Source organism: Peromyscus californicus, unplaced genomic scaffold (genome assembly GCF_007827085.1).
Source record: "Peromyscus californicus insignis strain IS unplaced genomic scaffold, ASM782708v3 Scaffold_23__1_contigs__length_62951481, whole genome shotgun sequence".
Classification (NCBI taxonomy): domain Eukaryota; kingdom Metazoa; phylum Chordata; class Mammalia; order Rodentia; family Cricetidae; genus Peromyscus; species Peromyscus californicus.
In genome coordinates, this window is record NW_026294534.1 from 38157730 (window position 1) to 38177866 (window position 20137).

A 20137-nucleotide genomic window follows, 5' to 3' on the forward strand; every position below is an offset into this window, starting at 1 on the left:
AATGAAGCCAATGACCGGGCGAACAGAACAGACCGTCAAAGGCCGTTATGTTTCTAGGCTGCTTCCTTTCCTAGTTCATGCTATGAGATGTGCAACAAAGCTCCAGCTAGCACCCAGAACAGCCAACGTGTTAGAGTAGATTCCGTTCCCATCGTGTTGGAGGATGAGCTTCCTCCAAACGATCTCCATGGGTTTCACACGGCATCAGCTTCCACCACCTCCCACGGTGCTGAAAGGAGCCAAATTTGAGGAAGGAAATGATAAAGATATTTGCCCTCCAAAGCCACCCCCAACCAAAAAGTCGCATAGGTGTAAGGGTCCACCGCCCTCTCAATGCTCACTGTAGGCATTTGCCTTAGGATTCACTGTTTCTCTCAATGAACCCTAAACCTGCTAAAGGCCATGTTCTGTCCAACCCTGTATCCTCACAATAATCTAGCAAGACCCTGGTCTTCGGGAACGCTCCATCAAATGACGAATGAGTGACACCATTCACTCCTTGGGGTGCTCTGCTCTCAACAGTAACCTAACGTTGAATCTGGCCAGAACACTACCCACTTGGAACTGGTTATCCCAGGAAGACCATCTGACCATCTGCAGGTCACACACAGAAGAAAATGAGAGAATCATGTCAAACTGGAAGATCCTTCCTCGTGCCCCCGGGGGGAAAAAAAATGTCTCCCAGCACCGGCAATCACCAAGTTCCTTTGCAAAGTCTGAAAACATGATCACAAGGAAGCAATGATAAGGTGGATAAAAATAGCCTCCACAGGAATGTGCCTGCCATTATTAAAAAGTCTTGCGGGCTTGTTGGAGAACTGATAGCCACCTGCCCTCCAACAGTTCTACATTTAATGTCAATTCTTATTTCTTGGGGGGGGGGGGGATGACAAGAAAGAGTGGCATGCTGAGGATGCATCTAAGTGGAGGAAGCCTAGGATTACCCTAACACTCAACGTAGACACAAGGTTTGTGTAGAGAGTAGAGTTGGCCCTAGGTGTACGGTATGTTTACTGCCATGATCCTGAAGAATGGAGCATCCACAGCCATGACTTAGATTATTTAAGCATCAACTGTGGTTGTCACTTCCTTTCCAAAAATGGTTTCTCATGAAAGAGAAAATCCAGGGAGTGTGATTGCCAAAAGAGCACACAACATCCCTACGTTGCCCAGTTTTTTGCAATAAAAAGGATGGTGTCATTTATTGAGGCTTTTCTGGGAATGGAGACGAGGTCTTCATGGGACATTTTTGAAGTGTGAGATACTGACCCCGATTTAAAAGGATTTGCTGTCTAAGGAGAAAGTAAAGCTAGACTCTAAGTACCAACCACCGGCTTAAAACAATCTCCCCAGTTAAGACGGGGCTTAGGGTGATTTGGGGCAGGGACTTGGCTTTAGAATTAAGTCTTCATGCTTCCCTCCCATGCATTTAAAAAGCAAATTAATTTTTTTTTCCAGAATGCAAACATTGATACCTTCCACCTCTTCGAATACAAGCAAGGAACACAAAAAGCAAGGCTCCCAGGATTCTCCCCCTTCAGCATCTCAAGTACAGTATCCCTGGGTTCCCAAGCCGCGAAGCAAAGCCAGTGAACGGAATTCAAAGAGAGCCTGCTCATCCTAGGAGCCTCTGCATGGTTGCAGCATTTTCACAGGAAACCTATTTTGAAGGCTTCACTTCTGTGAGCCATTGTGTTTGCCCTTCCCATCTGGCATGCAAAACACGACAGAGCCTCCATTCCATCCACAGCACCGATGCAACCTAAGTCCACGCACAACCGTGCGAGTCTTCCATATGCAAACACACCACAACCCCCTCCCCAAGCATTCAAGGAGCCCCAGCATAGTTCCTGCGTGCAAATCGAACCAGCTTCAGATGGACATGGGCAGAGCCCATGCCTCGAATTATCTAGAACGGTGCATGCAGCCTGTTCCCTTTTGGGGGGCGGGGGACGGGGGGCGTCTGTTTAAATACCCTCTAAGGTAACTGGCCATAATGCAGACACAGGCGAACCTGGTACTGCAGGCAACCTTAGACGCAGGCTCTCCTTTCACAAAGCTCGGAGAGGCTGCAGTCCGCCTATCTCCCTGCAGACCAGAGGCGCTCGGCTCGATCCCCCTCCCCGATTTTACCTAACTAATAGCTCTCCAACCCCATATTGAGAGGGCCTGCTGTGGATCTTGCAGAGGTACAAAATGGTGGATGGGAGCTAATTTTTTTTCCCCTGCTCTCCCCATAACCCGGCACATCCATCACCGCACGTCCTCTGCCCCAAGCCCCTGGCGCACCAAACGGCCGGCGGCAGAACAGTGGTTACCAACCTGATGTCATGTAGCCCCGAGAAGCCTGGGGCGCGAAGGCCGCGGGGAAGCGCTTGTGCAGGCGGTAGTCCTTCTCGCTGCGGGACCTCATGCGGTCCGAGGCCCGGTCCGAGAAATCCGAGCTAGGCCAGGCTCGCCGCAAGGTTGTGCTCCGGGTCTTCTTCATGGTGGGCAAGGGCGACCCTGGTGCCCCCGACAGTGGGGCCTCAGCGCCGGGGCGCAGCGTGCTGCTTCATCCGTCTACCGCGGTCACGACCGGGGAGGACTCTGCGCACATTTTTCCCCCAGCCCCTCTTCTCGTCGGTGTCTACACCGCCAGCGGCAGGTCCGGCCCTCCCCACGCCCCCCCAGACCCCCACGGCGAAGGCTCCGCTTTTACACTCGTCCCACAATGCATTCCACTTCATTTGCAATCCGCCCGGCTTCCAGCTTCCAGATTCCTGGGGGGGGAAGGCACGTTGGGAGGCTCGGCGGCCGGGAGGGGGCGGCCGGGGTGGGGGCGCCGAGACTTGCAGCGTGGAAGCAATGGGAGCGCAGACAATGGCCCGATTCAGCGCAGGAGTGCTTAGCCAACTGTGCGCCACAGCACAAAAGACCCAAACAAATGAGGAAGCCTAGGCCTCCGGGGGCCGACCCGGGATCGCACGCCCGGGCAGCTTGACCGGGTGGCGGCAGCCTCAACCGGACCGGGAGGCTTCAACGCCAGGCGTGGGGATGACAGCGTCTGAGCCGCGTCCCCCCGGACCTCCCAGCCGCGAGGCCCGCAGTCCCCGGCGCTGACTGCCTCTGCCTCTCCCGCAGTCCTCGGGAGGCAGTCTTCATTCCAGAGGCTCGAACGGGGGGCGCGCGCGGGAGCACCGGGTCCGCCGCTGCGACCACGCAGGAAGAGCCCGATGGGTGCTGACGACCGCGGCGCCCGCGTCAGGCTTCCTCCTTCCGAGGCTGGCGGGGGCGCGGGAGGGTGGGGGCGCGTGCCGACACGCGTGGGTCCCCCGCCGCAGGCATACTCCTACTCACGGGGCCGCGGTGGCTGCGGAGCCCGGCGATCGGCCCGCGCGCGGGGCCATCGGGGCTCGGGGACTACTAGCGCGCTGCGCGTTGGCACGGCAGGAAGCCGGACGGCCACCCAGTGTCATGCTAATCTCGGGGCTGCGCAGAGGCTCAGCGCGGATCCCGGCAGCAAATCCCCAGCAGCGGCAGCGGCGGCGGCGGCGGCGGTGGCGGCGGCGGCGGCGGCGGCGGCGCGGGGCCTGGGCCCTGCCGATGACACCGCGCGGATCGTTCCACGTCTTTCCGATGGTCCCTCCCCCTCGCTCCGAGGGCTAGCCTTCGTGGGAACGCGCCGCCGATCTGCGGCGCCCGGCCCGGCCCACCTGCGCCCAGCCGGAGCCACGGGGCGCCGCGAACGCGCGGGGACGCCAGGCCCGTGCCGCCTGCCACGCGCCCACGGCCTGCGCCCTCCGCGATCCTGGGTGGAAGTCACTCCCCGGTGGCGTGGCTGCGCTGGCGGCCCGGGGCCTCCGCACCGCCGGGCCCTGCACAGCTGTTTATGGTCCAAGCACCAATCGCTGCAGGACAGCGGTGCGCGCGGAGGAGGGGGCGCGGGCCAGACGCGAGGTCGCGCCGAGTTAAAGGCGCCCGGCCTGGCCGCCAGCCCCGCCACGCGCCGCCACTCCCATTCTTATCCAACCACGCTCACCTCCCTATTTGGGTTGCCAAAAATGGGTTTTGAGCTATAAACAATGAGAATAAACCTGATTGCCTCTCGAGGTGATCTGTCATTTCGCGTTTGAGCATTTTTTTTTTAATGCATCTGTGACAACGAGGCGTTCCCAATCATTTTAAAGGTGGTGTTCCACGCTGATGGGTGACAAGATGCAGAGCCAGCAATGGGAAGCTTTCGTGGGGACTCAGCAGACGGAGGGCTCTAAAGGGTTAAGATTCAGGAAGCCCTGACAAGACTTCCAGGAGGCAGAAAGGCAATGAGATCTAGAAGAGGGGCCGCCATCTATCGCCAGTATCTCTGTCAGAAGAAGAAAAAAAAAACCTCTCTGCGGATACTAGGGGGCGGGGATAAAAAGCCACAAGTCACATATAAAACCCATAACTACATCAAGCAATATTAATTACTAACTAGAAACCTATTAGCTAATATTCAACGACCTCTTTATAAAGTCAAGACAATCCCTGAAAAGGTGTCTTTTGCTAAAATGCAAAAATCAGAAAGGTTTAGAAGGACTAAAGGGCCATAGAGGTGTTTTTTTTAATGTTTTCACGAACGCGAGTTATGACATTTAGATATCTTAAATCAACAATTACTAGTACCTCTCATGAAGCCAAAGTAGTAATACAAATTATTATAACAATTATGAGTTAAGAGTGAAGGCGATCGATCATACGACAACTGGGATAGTCACTAACTGTGCAGACCAAGTGTGTAAAATATCACATACGGCTGTGTGCAGCCAATGATCTGGTAGCAAAGAAATACAGAATGCTGTTAAAGCCAAAAATTGTGCCAGGAGCTGAGGCCTATAGTGTGAAGAGCTCCTCAAACAGTGAAGGAGGTGGTGTCTGGGGGCCATGGGAACAGCCTGTGCAAAGGCCCTGAGGTAGTAACGAGTCTTGGTTTCTGTGGGAAGAAAAGCAAGAAGGCCAGTATGGCTGGAATCAGCGCTGAACAAGAAAGCCGTGGGCGATGAGGTCATGGAGGAAGGGAGAGTAGATCATGCAGGGACTTGCTGGCCATGCTCAAGGTTTATATTCTACTCCTGGTGGACCGGGAGCCACGGAAGGGCTCAAAGCAAAACTGTATGCATAATTTTAGAATTTCTATGTAGAAGGAGCTTAGAGGGTAGACTGCGAGGTGGGGGGCTGGTTGGGAATTTGTGGGAAGTAAGTTTGAATTCCATGTCAGTTGTAAAAAAAAAAGGGGGGGGGAGTTCATGTTCATGTCGTGAAACAGTGAGTGGGCTGGTGTGTGTTTGAAGAGGAGAGCTAGAGCAGGCCCCAGTCACTTGTGACAACAAACCGTTCAGGGAAGTGAGAGCACCCGGCGGCCAAGCAGCCAGGCACGGAAGAACCAGGCAGTCAGTATGCCAGGGGTCTCAGAATCCAGATGATGTGTGAAGCAAGGACGGTAGGCCCCGCTCAGGAACTGACTCACCCACGTCAGCTAACCATGTGGAATGGTCATCCCAAGAGAACGGATGGGTACAGCCACTGTGAAAGTCAAGTTCAGCTCCTCCGTCTGTGCTATGGAAAAAAAGTCTGCTTTCCTCCTATGTGACCGCTGGACCCCTAGCCGCAGTTCCTAATCTCCTAGCTCTTCCTGAGACAACAGTGTCTCTGAGGCGTGAACTAGCCGCCAAGTTAACCCATCTTTGGGAACCCCAATATTCAACCTGGGAATTCACAATTAAAATCTAATTGCTGGGGAGATAGTTCAGTTATAAATGTGAGGACCTGAGGTACACAACCATAACCCATGTAAAAAGAAGCCAGGCATAGTGACACACACTTGTAAATCCAGCTCTGGAGAGAGAGACAAGGATCCCTGCGGCTCACTGGCCAGCCAGTCTACTATAATCAGAGATCTCTGGCCCAATGAGAGACACTGTCTCAAAGAAACAAAGGTAGATGGCACCTGAGGACACCTGAAGTGAATCTCTGGGCCCTACACACATATGCACACTGTGCATGCAGTTCCCAACACCTCACACACAAACACACACATCCACGAATCCATATACACACACATGTACACACATATGCAGTCATACACAAATACATATACAGAAACACACATGCATACCCATACACATAAAAATGGCTAAGCAAATCTATTTTATAATACTAAAAATTTTGAAGAAGGCTTAAGAATTTGCCTATTTAGTTTTATGTATCAGGTCAGAAATACTAATTAGATCTGGTTGTGACTTGAATTCAATTGTGTTGTTGGTTTTAGTCTTACCGAGATGGAAAGCTGTAAGAATTTTGACTGACACTCTCATCATTTAAAATTGTGAAATGTGTCATCATTGAGTGAATTTAAGAGGAACCGAAGTGTGAGCCCCTATGTGTGAGGGACATCTTGGCTACTCACTGTTGCTCACTGCCCTAATTAGGAGACTGGTAAAGACCTGTTAAACACTTGGGAAGGTTTGGGTGGGCCTTCTCCTGTCAATTAGATCAACTGCTTTAAAAAAAAAAAAATGAATATGCCAAGTATTTGGTTTCAAAAATAAAAGGAAAATATCGGATGAATTAGGCTTGGTTTAAAATTTTTTAATTATAAATCAAAAGACACTATCAACAGAAAAAAATGCTTTGTACAGAACTTGGGGGGCGGAAATGCAACCCATAAATCTAATAAGGGATTAATATCCCCAATACAGAGAAAATTGTTTAAAAAAAAATTCAACGCAACAAGACACACACACACACACACACACACACACACACACACACACACACACACACACACACCCCAAATAACCTAATCCAAAAGCTTGACAGAAGACACACAGATAGCCAATAAGAATAACCACATATGGGGGCTGGAGAGATGGCTCGGAGGTTAAGAGCACTGGCTGCTCCTCCAGAGGTCCTGAGTTCAATTCCCAGCAACCACGTGGCAGCTCACAACCATCTACAATGAAATCTGGTGCCCTCTTCTGGGTGTGCAGGCAGACCACTGTGTACATAATAAATAAATAAATCTTAAAAAAAGAAGAAGAAGAAGAAGAAGAAGAAGAAGAAGAAGAAGAAGAAGAAGAAGAAGAAGAAGAAGAAGAAGAACCACATAAGGGCTGGAGGTTAGGTTCACAAACGAAAATATAACAATAAGCACACAAAAATTCTCAACATCACTAATCATCAAAGATGCGCAGCTCAAAAGTATTATAAGGTACCTCTTATAACCATTAGGTAGGGTTTTAGCAAAAGGAAGGAAGGAAGGACGATGAGGGAGGAGGGGGAGGGAGGATGGAGGGAGAGAAGGAGAGACAGTGCTCTGGCAGTGTAGAGATATTTGAGCCCCTGTATAGGGTTGACAGAACTGAATTAACTGTACAGTCACTGTAGAAAACAGTAAGGCAATACCTCAAAAAATTAAAAACAGGATTCAAATATGATCCAGTAATTCCACCTCAGAATATGTGCCCAAATGAAGAGAATGCAAGGTATGAGAGAGATATTTGTAAGCAATTTTCATAGCAGTTTTACTCATCAGGGTTAAAGCATCAACACATAAACGAAAATTTAGCTTATCCACACAGTGGAATATTATTCTACCTCCAAAAGGAAGGGTATTTTTATGTCTGCTACATATGTCTGAACCTCAACGGCAACGTGTTAAATGACGCATCAGCCACAACAAGATAAATATAGTGTGCCTCGCTTAGATGACGCAGAACAGTCAAAATCACAAGAGACAATAGGTGGAGGAAAGGCTAGGGGGCTACTGGGTAATGGACAGAGGGTCTGTGAAGAAGGTCGTGGAAATGGATGGTGGCAGTGGTGTATTTCTGACATAGTCTATCTTACCAAGCATTTTACAATGGCTAAGATGGATATTTTATATCATGTTATCTAGGGCCATAATAATAATTTTCTGATACTAAGGATGTTTGAAAAAGTCATAGGGAATCATATCAATTTATGTTTACCTAAAATGATAGAAGACATGTGTGGTGTGTGTGTGTATGTGTGTGTGTGTGATGAATTAGTCTACTAAGGATGATAATGCTCTCAAGATCTCTAGTCTAGCTCACAAAAATCCCAGTACCACGCACAAGAAATCTCCCTTTGAGTGCTTGGTCAGGAGAATTCAATGGACTCCCAAAACAATACAACGTATTGCTATTGCCCTTGGGAGTCTCCCAGAATTCGAAGGTGAGACCCTGTTGCTGAAGACACATTGTACTTCAGACCTGGAAGCCTCTTCCCTGAGGACTAGCTTCCATAGTACCTGAAGGTTCCATGCAAACTGCTAAAGGAGAGGAGTAATCAGTAGTCCTACCCAGCTATGACACCCACAAACCACAACAATAACCAGAATACCAAGATATCCCCAAAGATGCTATCTATGATGGCAGTTATAATGGGAGGTGACCAACAGCTGTCCAGTTAGACTTACGGCTCACTCAATGGGACAGAAATCGTGCCTGGTACTGTAAATCTAGACAACTACCCGTAACTCACCGGCGAGGCCATAGAACCGAGAGAGAACACACTACCGCCACTTCCTTCAAGCCAGTATAACCTCTAACTGCATTCTAAACAGTTGTCCTTATGCCCACAGGGAAATGTACAGCTGCCCCCTTGGTCAAAGACACCTCTCTTTGCAGCAGATGGAGACCATGACAGAAAACGACAACTCATCAAAATGCAGAGAGCAAGTGATGGGGTGCGCAACCCCAGTTGAGAGCATCTCAGAAGAGAAGCCAGAAAGGCTGTTAGAACAGAGGACTGGGGCATCTACTGAGAGAGTTACATCGCCTCTATATGAAAGGGAAATTAGACTCACAAAATCTTAACTGTAGTGTTGCCTAAACAAGACCTGAATAATCACAGTACCTCTGACATCATTGCCACGGGCATGGGGGAACTCTCATGAAGCCCACCCCTAAAGAAAGAGTCATAGACAATGAATGACAGATGAGAGAGGAAAATGATCAGTCTCCCAGGGAGGAGCTCCCCAATCAGCTATTCGATACCAGGTGGCCAGCCCTAAAAGCATATACATATGAGCAAGACTGAACAGATTCAGTAGATTGTATTTATATATTATATATATATCATATTCATATGTATTTTATTATTATGTTAACTTATAAAAATACCTGTAATGGTAATAATTAACAAAAAGGAAGCCATATACTTGAGGGGGGACAAAGAAAGTACTAGAGGGGGAAATGATATGAAATTGAATAAATTTAATAATAATAATAATGATAAGTCCTAATTAAATATACCAAATTTAAAGGTTCAAATAGTTACACAGTCCTAACTATTCAATAAAGGGAATTTAGACTTCAGCTTAACCTGATCACTTACAGCTGTGACATCATTTCTCTTTCAATGTTATTGCCAATATATTAACCAAATGCTACATAGAAAAACCAAAAAGGAGCCCCTCTTAGGGCGGCAGACAGTGCGTCAGACTCCTGAAAACCAAAAGCACCTTTTATTGTAAATTTTAATACATGTTACTTAATACACCGACATTTTAAAAAACTGAATTAAGTCCAAATCTTCACTATTAGATTTTTTATTTAAAAAAAAAAAAAAGACCCAAATCAAACTTTTCTCCACACCCATGATCAAATTCCACCTGAAAATTTCCATGTGGGGCCACATGTGACCTCGGTGGGTCCAATCTGGTCCTTTCAAGAGTCAAGACAGACTGAAGAAAATGGGCTTTGCGCTATGGCATGTGACCTCTGACCTGAAGAGGAAGCAGTTCTCTGCATGTGCCCACAACTTCAATCCTGGTCCAGCTCTTGCTTTCTTTAGGAACTGCAGATGCGCAACTATTTGGGGCGCCAGATGAAGCCTTCACATCGCCCCCACCACAAGCCTCAGAGAAGACATCGATATCCGTGCACCAAGAGCCTCACATGGAAGCCAACAGAACAGAGAGAGTTGGCAAGTGAGGCGGCGTCTATCACACAGTGTAGCAGCTCCAGGCTGGGCTGGATAAACCCCACAAGGTGAGTCCAGCGTTTGAGCAACCTCACAGCCAGGTGAGCCCCGACACAGGGGTGTGGGAGCCTAACCAGCTGTCAGCCCAGCCACTGAATCCACTCAAGGGCCGTTCGAGCTTTGGAAAAACCAGGTGGATCCCACATCATGGGTCCTGAGACAACCTCAGCCCAGATCCCCACTGCCAGAGTATCTGCAGGGTTCCTAAGGTCGGTTCTTGAGCACTAGGCCCGTTGACCTGGTCAACAAGTATGCCAGTCCCCAGCTCTTTGAATCTGCCATCTCCCTCTTCAGAGAGTGGCCAAGTGTTCCAGAGGCTGAATGGGGACTTTGGGGGGAAGCTGACTGTCCACTGGTTGTGTGTGTGTGTGTGTGTGTGTGTGTGTGTGTGTCAGAGAGAGAGAGAGAGAGAGAGAGAGAGAGAGAGAGAGAGAGAGAGAGAGAGAGAGAGAGAGAGAGAGGAGAGACATCAAATACAGATACGGTCACAGACAGATCCTCTGCCCAGTTTAAGGGAAGGCCTGGAAACTCCTGAAAGATTAAATGCTGCTTTTCTGTATTAAAAACAGCAAATGAAAGAAAAAGATGAGGAGGAGAGAAAGAATTGTGGCCAACTATGACATGAGGCGCCACTACCCAGCATTACCCAGGTCTCCCACCTGCCCTCTGAGGTCACCTCACTTCTCAGGACAGCCTGGGGAGAACCCACACCCACGTATTCTTTGGCCTGGAGCTCACTGTTGGGAGGGAGGAAGGAGTGTTTTGTGCTAGCTTCTAAAATACAGGAAGACACTGATGTGCAGCAGTATGACTTCTCACATGAAAGCCTTCAACTGGTTGGAGGTAGACTGAATATCCCACAAAGGAGAGAGGTGTGCGGACATGTGTTCAAAAACACAACCCAGGCAGCCAGCTACCGACAAGAGCGAGGGAATGCTGGGATTGTGGGATGTTGTAAAAAAGAGCTGTGGTGATAGACACCCAGTTGTACAAACTCCCTAAAAACTGTTGAACTTCACAGCTAAAATGAATGTTTTATGGTATCTGCCACGGAAGCCGGACCTCCAAACTGCTGTTGGAGGCAACGCTGCTGAGCTGTACGAGGGAGGCTAGCCTGGGGATCAAGACGGCTTGACTTGACAGGATGGATGGAAGTTTGAACTTGAATTCTAGCACTGAGTGGGTGAGCAGGGGAAATGGGAAGCATTAGCAAGACAGAGCCTGCAAATGTTGATGGCGTGGGGGTGGGGAGACAGACAGAAGACACAGGGTGAGTGAGGGCCATCACCAGTCTTTATGAGCTGATTACTCCACACACACAGACTCGGAGTCGTTGGAATTTTGGATGCATTCGTTTCTCGAATCTTGAAGCACTCATTACTTACACGAGTCCTTCCGACTCCTACTTTCCAACTCCTTTTTGCCGTTACGTAATCCCTAATGACGTATGCACACACTTACCCTCCTGTTGGTATAAGTAACCATCTCTTCGCTGCCAAACCCATTCAGGACCTCGGTCCTTAAGTGATCTCCTGTTGGACATGGCTGTCCACTTCTTCCTCTTTAGCTGGTCCCCACTGCTGTATTCCCGTTCTCTCCTGGCTCTCTGACTCTTTGGTGTCAGCTCTGATGGAGCTCAGGCTATTCTCTGGATTTTGTCCCAGCCTCCCATCTTTATCATCACAAGTTCACAGCAGAGTTCAACAACAACTGCTTTCTTTTCACCCTCGTAAATGTATGTTTTCTAAAACCCCTACCCTCCGAGTCCTTTCTCCTGTGTCTGCAAATGTTCATATCCTGCTTCCAGTACATCTCCGTGGATCTTTCAGAGATAACCAGCTCATACTATCATCGCACAAAATTCATTGCCACCATCCTTACACTCCCAACTTCTGGGGTCATTTTTGTTTTAAGTGTGCTGTGTGCATGTACATGTGGTACGTGTACATGTGAGCACTCAGAGACTAGGGTGTCCTGCTCTACCTCTCTTTACCTTACGCCCTTGAGACAGAGTCTCCCACGAAACCTGGAGCTAGTCCTGGCAGCCAGCAAGCCCCAGTAGTCCTCCTGCCTCCGCTCCCCGTATTGCTGGAGTTACAGATACACGTACCGCCAGCCCCAGCTTTTTCACAAAGGTGAGGTGATTCAAACATTAGGTACACTCACTTGTGTAGCAAGTGTCCTTCCTCACTGAGCCATCTCTCCAGCCCCTCCTCTAGAGCCTTAGTCCACACTCGCAAGCCTGCTGACCTTGTTCTTATCATCCCGTCAACCCGGGCAGGAATCCGGAAGCCGCCCCGTTTCTTCTCTCTGGCACTGACTGCTCTTTTCTCCCGTGGAGACCCTGCCCTGCCCAAAACTCCACTGGGTCACCAGACTCTGTACTTCTACGACTGTGTTATACCTTGGAGGCCCAAGTCAAGGCTCTCTCTAAGAAGAAGGCAGGCCCTAAAATGAAATGCAGCTCACTTGCAAAAACTACAAGTATTCAATAAAATAAGACTATATCTAAATTCTAAAAATTAAAATAAAATATGAGAGTAAACACCTATAATCCCAGAACTCAAGAATCAGAGAGAGAAGGATATCAAGGTCAGCCTAGGCTACACACACACACACACACACACACACACACACACACACACACACACACACAGAGAGAGAGAGAGAGAGAGAGAGAGAGCCCAAACTACTCGTAATCATATGCCTAACTTATTTGTTAGAAGATCTTCCAAAATAAGCTTTTTTTAATTTGAAAATAAAACTTGAGAATCAGTAATTTGGCTCAGTATTAAATAGTTTAAAGCCAGCATCGGATGGTATACCGAAATGATTAGCTATTTCAGTTTGTATATTAACTGGCAATGGAGAAGCCCCAATTCACCAGTGAATGCAGTCTGAGATCATGAGACTATTGTGCCATCTTCTGTGACAAGGCTGGGCAGGGACAGTGAAAGCACTTAGCTTTGTTCACTGAACTTTGTTGGCAGGAGTTATTCTGCATAGGGTACATATTTAATAACTCATATGCTTTCTTCTTTGGGAAAATACCCCCAGGACTCTTGTATCAAGCTTACAAGATGCTCTTCAGTGGCATTAAGACAGATTTTCGCAGCCAGCAAAATAAAGCAAGTAAAGGAGCTTGCCACCAACCAAGTCTGACGCTGTGAGTTCAATCCCTGGCAAAGCAAGACCTGAGTCCTGAAAGTCCTATTCTCAACTGCACATGCGTGCAGTACAGTGATATGAGCCCTTTGTGGCCTGCCCACACATAATAAATGAATGTTGATTCCCCCTCCCCATTAAACCTGAAGAGTCCCTAATTCACTTTACCCAAAGACACCAGCTCACCAAAATTCAGTGTATGCCCTGTGAGCCCAAGTATGGCTGAGTCAATGTGTGTATATGTGCAGATGCACATGTATGTGTGGGTGCATGTGCATGTGTGTACATCACCTGTGGAAGTCAGAGCTCAACCCCAGGCATAATTCCTCAGGTGCCAACCACCTTGTTTTTGACACAGGGTCTCTCACTGAGCCCTGGCATTCAATGATAAGGCTAGAGAGGTATGCCAGAGAGCTCTGAGGAGTCCCTTGCCAGTACCACTAGGCCTGGATTTTTTTTTTCTAAACTAAGAACTGAGGATCAAACTTGCACAGGAAGCATGCCACCAACTAAGCCACCTCCCCTGCCCCATGAATCACCTTTTAAAAATCTGTCTCGTTTTGAAATAGTTTTTGCATACTAGCTCACAACTCAGCTACATCTGAGCATTTGAAGGACCGGAGTTAACTCAAGGAGGCAAAAAATAGCACCATAATTTAATCTTTTTACAAAGCCTAGAACAACCCAGGACCCTCTCACAAAGAACACTGCTCTAGAGCCATGGTTCTCAACCTGTGGGTCACGACCCCCTGGGGATTGAGCAACCCTTTCACGGGGGTCACCAAAGACCATTGGAAAACACAGATATTTGCACTGCTATTCAGAACAGGGAAAATCAGTTATGAAGTAGCAATGAAAATGCTTTTATAGTTGGAGGTCACCACAACATAAGGAACTGTATTAAAGGGTCGCAGTATTAGGAAGGGTGAGAGCCGTTGCTCCAGAGAGACCCTAAGTTGGTCTGAGACCCAAATAGCCAACACAAGGTTCTCCCTCATGAAATCCAAGCTTGTGAATGGGACCAAGTTGAACTAGAGGTCACAGGTCGATGGGGGTACAAGGGGAAGAAATTTGGTTACCTGATTTACGTGGCTGACAATTTTAAGCACACCCCCTCCCCCATTTTCCACATATATCTCTGGCTTCTGTTGTGGAAAGAACAATGATTAGCGTCCACTTCTCCTGCCAAGCTCCAAGAGGCAGAGCAAGACTTTCTCCGTCGCCTCTCTATGTGCTGCTCATTCAACCAAGTTGCCAGCTGAGATCCCAGTATCTGTGAGGTCCTTGGGTTATCACGACGAATACCGGCCTGGATGCTTTTGGAAAAAATAAAAATGAGCATGTGTGTAATCCTCACCATCTCATAAAGAAAAAAAATGCATACTTTATGTTTATGTTAAGCAAATCCTTGACATACTTTGCTGCAACATAGCCAGTGGGTTTTTTGTGTAGTAGAAAATATATTCATGGACGCGTCTCTCTCTCTCTCATTAAAAAAATCCTGAAGGGGCTGGTGAGGTGGTTCGGCAGGTGAGGAAGCCTGTCACCAAGGCTGCCAACCTGAGTTTGATCCCCAGAACTCACACGGTAGAAGGAGAAACTGACTTCGGGAAGTTGTCCTCTGACCCCCACCCTTCCCACGGCAACTGTCCCAGTTTCAACTTTTGAGACTTCGTGCTTCTTACTTAAAAGATCACTCTGAGCACAGGTTACCACACGTTTGCTCTCTGAAGCCCCAGGGCAACATCACCTTGGGCTTCCGTCACTATGGATACAAAACACAAAATATAGCCAACCCCCAACAGCACTTCCTGGCTCTTTGTGTTTTTGGAATCTTCCCGTGTGGGGTGCACAAGCCTCATGCACGGTGAGAGGTTAGAGACACTGGGCATTCTGTCCTTCACCACCCTGCCTCGGTCCCTTGAAACAGGGTCTCTTCACTGAGCCTCAAGTTTACGTCTTTTGACTAAATCAGCTTGTCAGCAAGATCCAGAATTCCTACTGTACACACACACACACACACACACACACACACACACACACACACACAATCTTTTGCTAACTGTCTGGTCAGCAAGATCCAGAATTCCTCCTGTACACACACACACACACACACACACACACACACACACACACACACACACCTTTTGGCTAGGCTAGCTTGTCAACAAGACCCAGAATTCCTGTCTACACACACATACCACATCTTTTGGCTAGACTGTCTGGTGGGCAAGATCCAGAACTCCTCCTGTACACACACACACAGACACACACACACACACACACACACACACACACACACACACACACCAGAACTGGAGGTATCGGCACACGTGGCCACACCTGACTTTTTACACTTTAAATCCAAACTTAGCTCCTCACACTTACATGGCATGTGATCTTATCCACTGAACCTCCAATACTTGTACTTAAAGGAAAAAAGAAATAATCCTTTATGGAGGCCCCAGCAAGAAAATAAAAAAGCTTTGAGAGGAGAGGCCTGGTGAGAAGTCTTTAGGTCACTGAGAGTCTGTCTCTAGGGGGACTAGAGAACCCTGCCCTCTTTTTCTTTTCTTCCAGGCCACAAAGTTAACAGTTTTGAGCCACCATGGACTCTGGCCATGATATGCTGCCTCACTACAGACCAAGGCAGTGGGACCAGTCAACTGCAAACAGGAACCTCAGAAAGTATGAGCTCAGATTAACCTTTTCTCTTTGTAAGGTGATTTTCTTGGGCATTTGTGATCCAAACCAAAGGCTGCCTAGCACATGTCAGCATTTACTGAACAAAGCAGCGTTAGTTATCAGGAAAGAAGATGAAAAACTGAGGCTCAGAGACAGTAAGCCATTGGTCCAGAGGTTGAAGAACTAGAATTCCTTTCTGAGATTCCTATCCAGGACGTTTTTTGTCTGCCCCGCCCCCACTGCCTCTGTAACACCTGTAGGAGCTGTTAGTAGATGTAGGGCTTTCCTTATTCACTGTCCCTTGTGTAACATGAATGAAGCTCACCCAGATATTCGTCTCACTAGACTACCTTCCAGTGTTTAAGCGATCTTATGAATAAGTACTTATGAGCACACGCACAGGAATGCTAGCAGCCAGATTTACACAGACACTTCCAATGACCCAACCCCCAACCCCCACCCCAGCCCCGCCCCTCTCACTTCTACAGATGAGGCATGAGGTTGGAGGAGTTCAGCACACACGCTTCCTTCAGACTAATCAATCTTGAGAGTTTTCTTTTCTCATTCTGTTTGTGGGTTAGCACAAGCTCCTTTCCTAACGAACAAAAGCCCACACCACTACACAACTAGATTTTGAAAGATGGATCATCTATTCAACCTGTGGCTCGTGGTGATTTAGGAAGCATTCTACATGAGCAATTTAAAAGATGCAAAACTCAAATGTGTCCTGTCTTATCCAATTTCACTGAAAGCTTTTGTGGTATTGTTTGTTTGTTTGTTTGTTTTTACATTTTTAAGACTCTATTTAAGAATTCTGGGGGCTCAATGGGCTTCAGACGTCAATGTGAAGACCTGAGATTGGATTCCCAAACACCCATGTAAAAGCCTGACATGGCCTGTGCCCTCGGCACTGTAGGGAACAGACAGGAGACTCACCAGGACTTGCTGACTGTCAATGTAGCTGAAAAACTAGCTTCAAGGTTTTGAGACAGGCCCTAACTCAAGGGAATATGGAGGGCAGTGGCCTCCACCTGTGCACACCCACATGCACATAGAACACACACACAAAATAAAAGGGAAATAACAGAATTTCCTCATTAATTCCAGGGACGTTCAGATGCTCTTGGGATGGCGTTGAGTGATGGCCAACATCTCCAGTCCTAACACAGAGTGGAAACGACACATGCCATCATTAACAATGTCTGCCAGGTCCACGTGAATGGCTCATTTTAAACTTTTCTCCCATATTTAGCAGCTTAAGTAATTAAGCTATGGAATCCTATGATATGAGAAAGATGTGACTCAAGTTCTGTTTGCTAATGTTTTGGCGCAGAGGGTTACTGCCTAATAAATGTTCTGAAGGAGGTTTTGTCCAGTGCCATACTATCGCTTATTACTCAATCAGGATAAATAGATTTATCCTGTGTGTGTGTGTGTGTGTGTGTGTGTGTGTGTGTGTGTGTGTGTGTGTACGTACACGTGTCACAGCCTACCTGTGGAAGTCACAGGACAAATGGTGAGTAGTTGGTTTTCTCCTTCTACCACCTGAGTCTCTGGGCTAAACTCAGGTGGAGAACCACTGCTCTGGGAAGAGACAGACGGAAACGACAGAAACAGAAGAAGCCACACACTCAATGGGGCACAGTTTTGTTCTAAAAGAATCTCCGAGACTAGTTTCCAAAGGATATCTGATCTGGCTTCCTGGCTCTGCAAAGTCTGTGCCCACACCTCTCTAGCTCCCTGGAGGCAAGCTTCCCGGAGATTTTTTCCCAGAGTCGGGATGCATTTTTAAACTTAAAATATTTGAGTTACAGGGATAAGGGAATCCGTCACGGTGGGGTTTGACAAATCGATGTATTCCTGCCACACTTGGGAGAGAGAGGGAGGAGATCAAGAGTTCAAGGCCAGCCTTAGACTAGTGAGGAAGTCTGTCTCAAAAGTAAAGAAATAACACAAACCAATAATAACTTAGATCCTGAAACAGTCCTCACACAACTGCCTGATATGAGACGTCCAAGCTTGTGTTGGTTAGAACATCCATTTACTCGTAGTATTGTTACATCCTGTTATCCAACACCAACCTTAGCCACTATGTGAAAGTTTCACAGATAGTGATTTGATGTCATTATCCGAGTCTGTGTGATCAAGGTTGAAGAAATGCCTACACAAAGTCAGGGCTAAGGGCTCCACACTGCAGCAGACAGCTGCAGGCTTCCAGAAAGTGACTCACAGGCCTCAGCGTTTTGATCAGCAAGGGTTGCTGACCCTTGCTGCAAAAATGTTGCTAAATCCGTGTCGCTTTGGAGATATAGAGAACAGAATGCTCTAGAACTGGACTATACCTACCAGCATATGAATCCAACTGGTATACCTCCTGGCTAGATGACCCTAGGCCTGTCCACTCTCTTTTCTCCCCTTCTTCCCTGGCTCCTGGAGAAATGCAAAACTATCCACCTCTTCCTATGAAACAGCCCTGTTTAGAACAGTGGCTTGGCAATTAGTCCATACTTAGTAAATAGTAATAAAATTGTTTTTAGGATAAATCTTTACCTGGTCCAGGACTGAACGTACACCTTTCCACCTGCCACATTATCACACTGAGTAAGTCAAACATCCTTTTTCTCTTTTTCTTTCCTACATCTGTTCCTCACTGCGCATTTGTCAATGATTGCCCTCCAAAGCCTTTTAACTTTAGAAAATGTAAAATGAGGGCTGGGGAGATGGCCTGGCAGGTGAAGGCACACCCTGCCAAGCCCGACGACCTGGGTTTGATCCCTGGGACCTGCATGGTGGAAGGCGAGAATCAACACCTACAAGTTGTCTGCTAACCTCGACTCGAGTGCCTTGGCACAGATGTACACACAAGAAATAAATAAAACGTAAAAGGAAAAATTTAAGGATATTTAAAATTAATTGTTATCTCTACAGTTTCTCAAGCAGCTTAGACCAGAGTACCTCAACACTGGGCATGCACACACAATGAATCACAGGTTTCAACTGTCCAAGATTGTACTGCCCCTCTCCCTTTCTCCTGCTTTTTCCTTTCTCCTCTCTCTCTCTCTCTCTCTCTCTCTCTCTCTCTCTCTCTCTCTCTCTCTCTCAATCATCTATCTATCTATCTATCTATCTATCTATCTATCTATCTATCTCCATCTCTTCAGTAGCTGCTTTAAACAGTCAAACTTTGTGATTTACCCAAGTTCCCAGTTGCCTTGTTCTGCATAGACAAGCCAGTTCTAGTGTGTAATAGTTCATTTGAGAATTAATCTCCTTTTTAAAATCAAGGTAGATGTGGTCTGCTGTGTTGCTGGATATAGAGGCAAACAGCATGCAAAAGGAAAAGGCGAGGTTCCATTCACAAAGAGGTCCATTCACAAAGAAGTCCATTCACAAAGCGCTCCAGTCCATCAACCTTGGCTAAGGTTCATGGTTTTGTTCTTATTGTTTTGCTTGTTGCAAGTATTTGTACAAGTTTGCTAGGCAGCCTATAACAAACAACCGGACACTAGATCACTTAATTGACAGAAATTATAGTTCAAGATGAAGGGCTGATTCCTTCTATAGGCTGTGACGAAGAGTATGCCCATGCCTTGCCTGTGACAGTCTCTGGTGTCCACATGGCTTCTGTTTAACGTCTTGCCTTCACATGGCACTATCCTTATGTATGTATCTGTGTCCAAGTTTCCCCTTTTATAAGGACATTATTATAATAGTAGTGGCCACCCTACTCTCCAATGACCATATCATAATGCATTATATGTGCAGTGACCCTCTGTCCAAATAACATCCTATTCAGACATACTGATGTCTAAGACAGCCACATACAAATTTGTGGGTGAACAATTCAAATCGTAACAGTATTATTGAGGACTACCTGTTAACTCTTCCAGATTTGTAAACTAAAGCTAGATTCATTCAGAAAAAAAGAAATTAAAGTCAGGTGTAGTGGTACTCTCCCAGGGTGGCTTGAGGCAGGAGGAGGATCAGGAGTTTGAGGCCAGCCTGGGCTACATAGTGAGACACTGTCTCAAACCCAAAACAGGAAGTGAATGAACTAAACACCTCAATGAAGCAGATGTACGCCTAACCACTCTTCAGGTACTTCTTAGCAAAATCTGTCCAAGTGAATCGTCCCCTTCGGTAAAGCTGCGTGTCCTCCATACAGGAAGCAGCCAGCTTGGTGCCTGCGCCGGAAGAAAAGACGCTGTGCCTCATGGCACTGGCGTGGCCACATAGTTTGAGTGTTATCCAAAAAGAT

General features: G+C 47.4%; 1 protein-coding gene across 4 annotated transcripts in view; it reads right to left on the reverse strand.

The window, feature by feature from the left end:
• Positions 1–20137, reverse strand: part of Stox2 (storkhead box 2) — a 234588-nt gene that overhangs the window by 109175 nt on the left and 105276 nt on the right. Inside the window, exon 1 of one of the 4 annotated variants that reach the window (XM_052752255.1) lies at positions 2323–2608. The exons of 2 other annotated variants lie outside the window; for them this stretch is intronic. In XM_052752255.1, the coding sequence (XP_052608215.1) occupies positions 2323–2488 (166 nt within the window). In that variant the 5' untranslated portion in view covers positions 2489–2608. Of the gene's footprint in view, positions 1–2322; positions 2609–20137 lie in introns of those variants that run through there. One more of the 4 variants, XM_052752256.1, reaches the window with a different exon arrangement.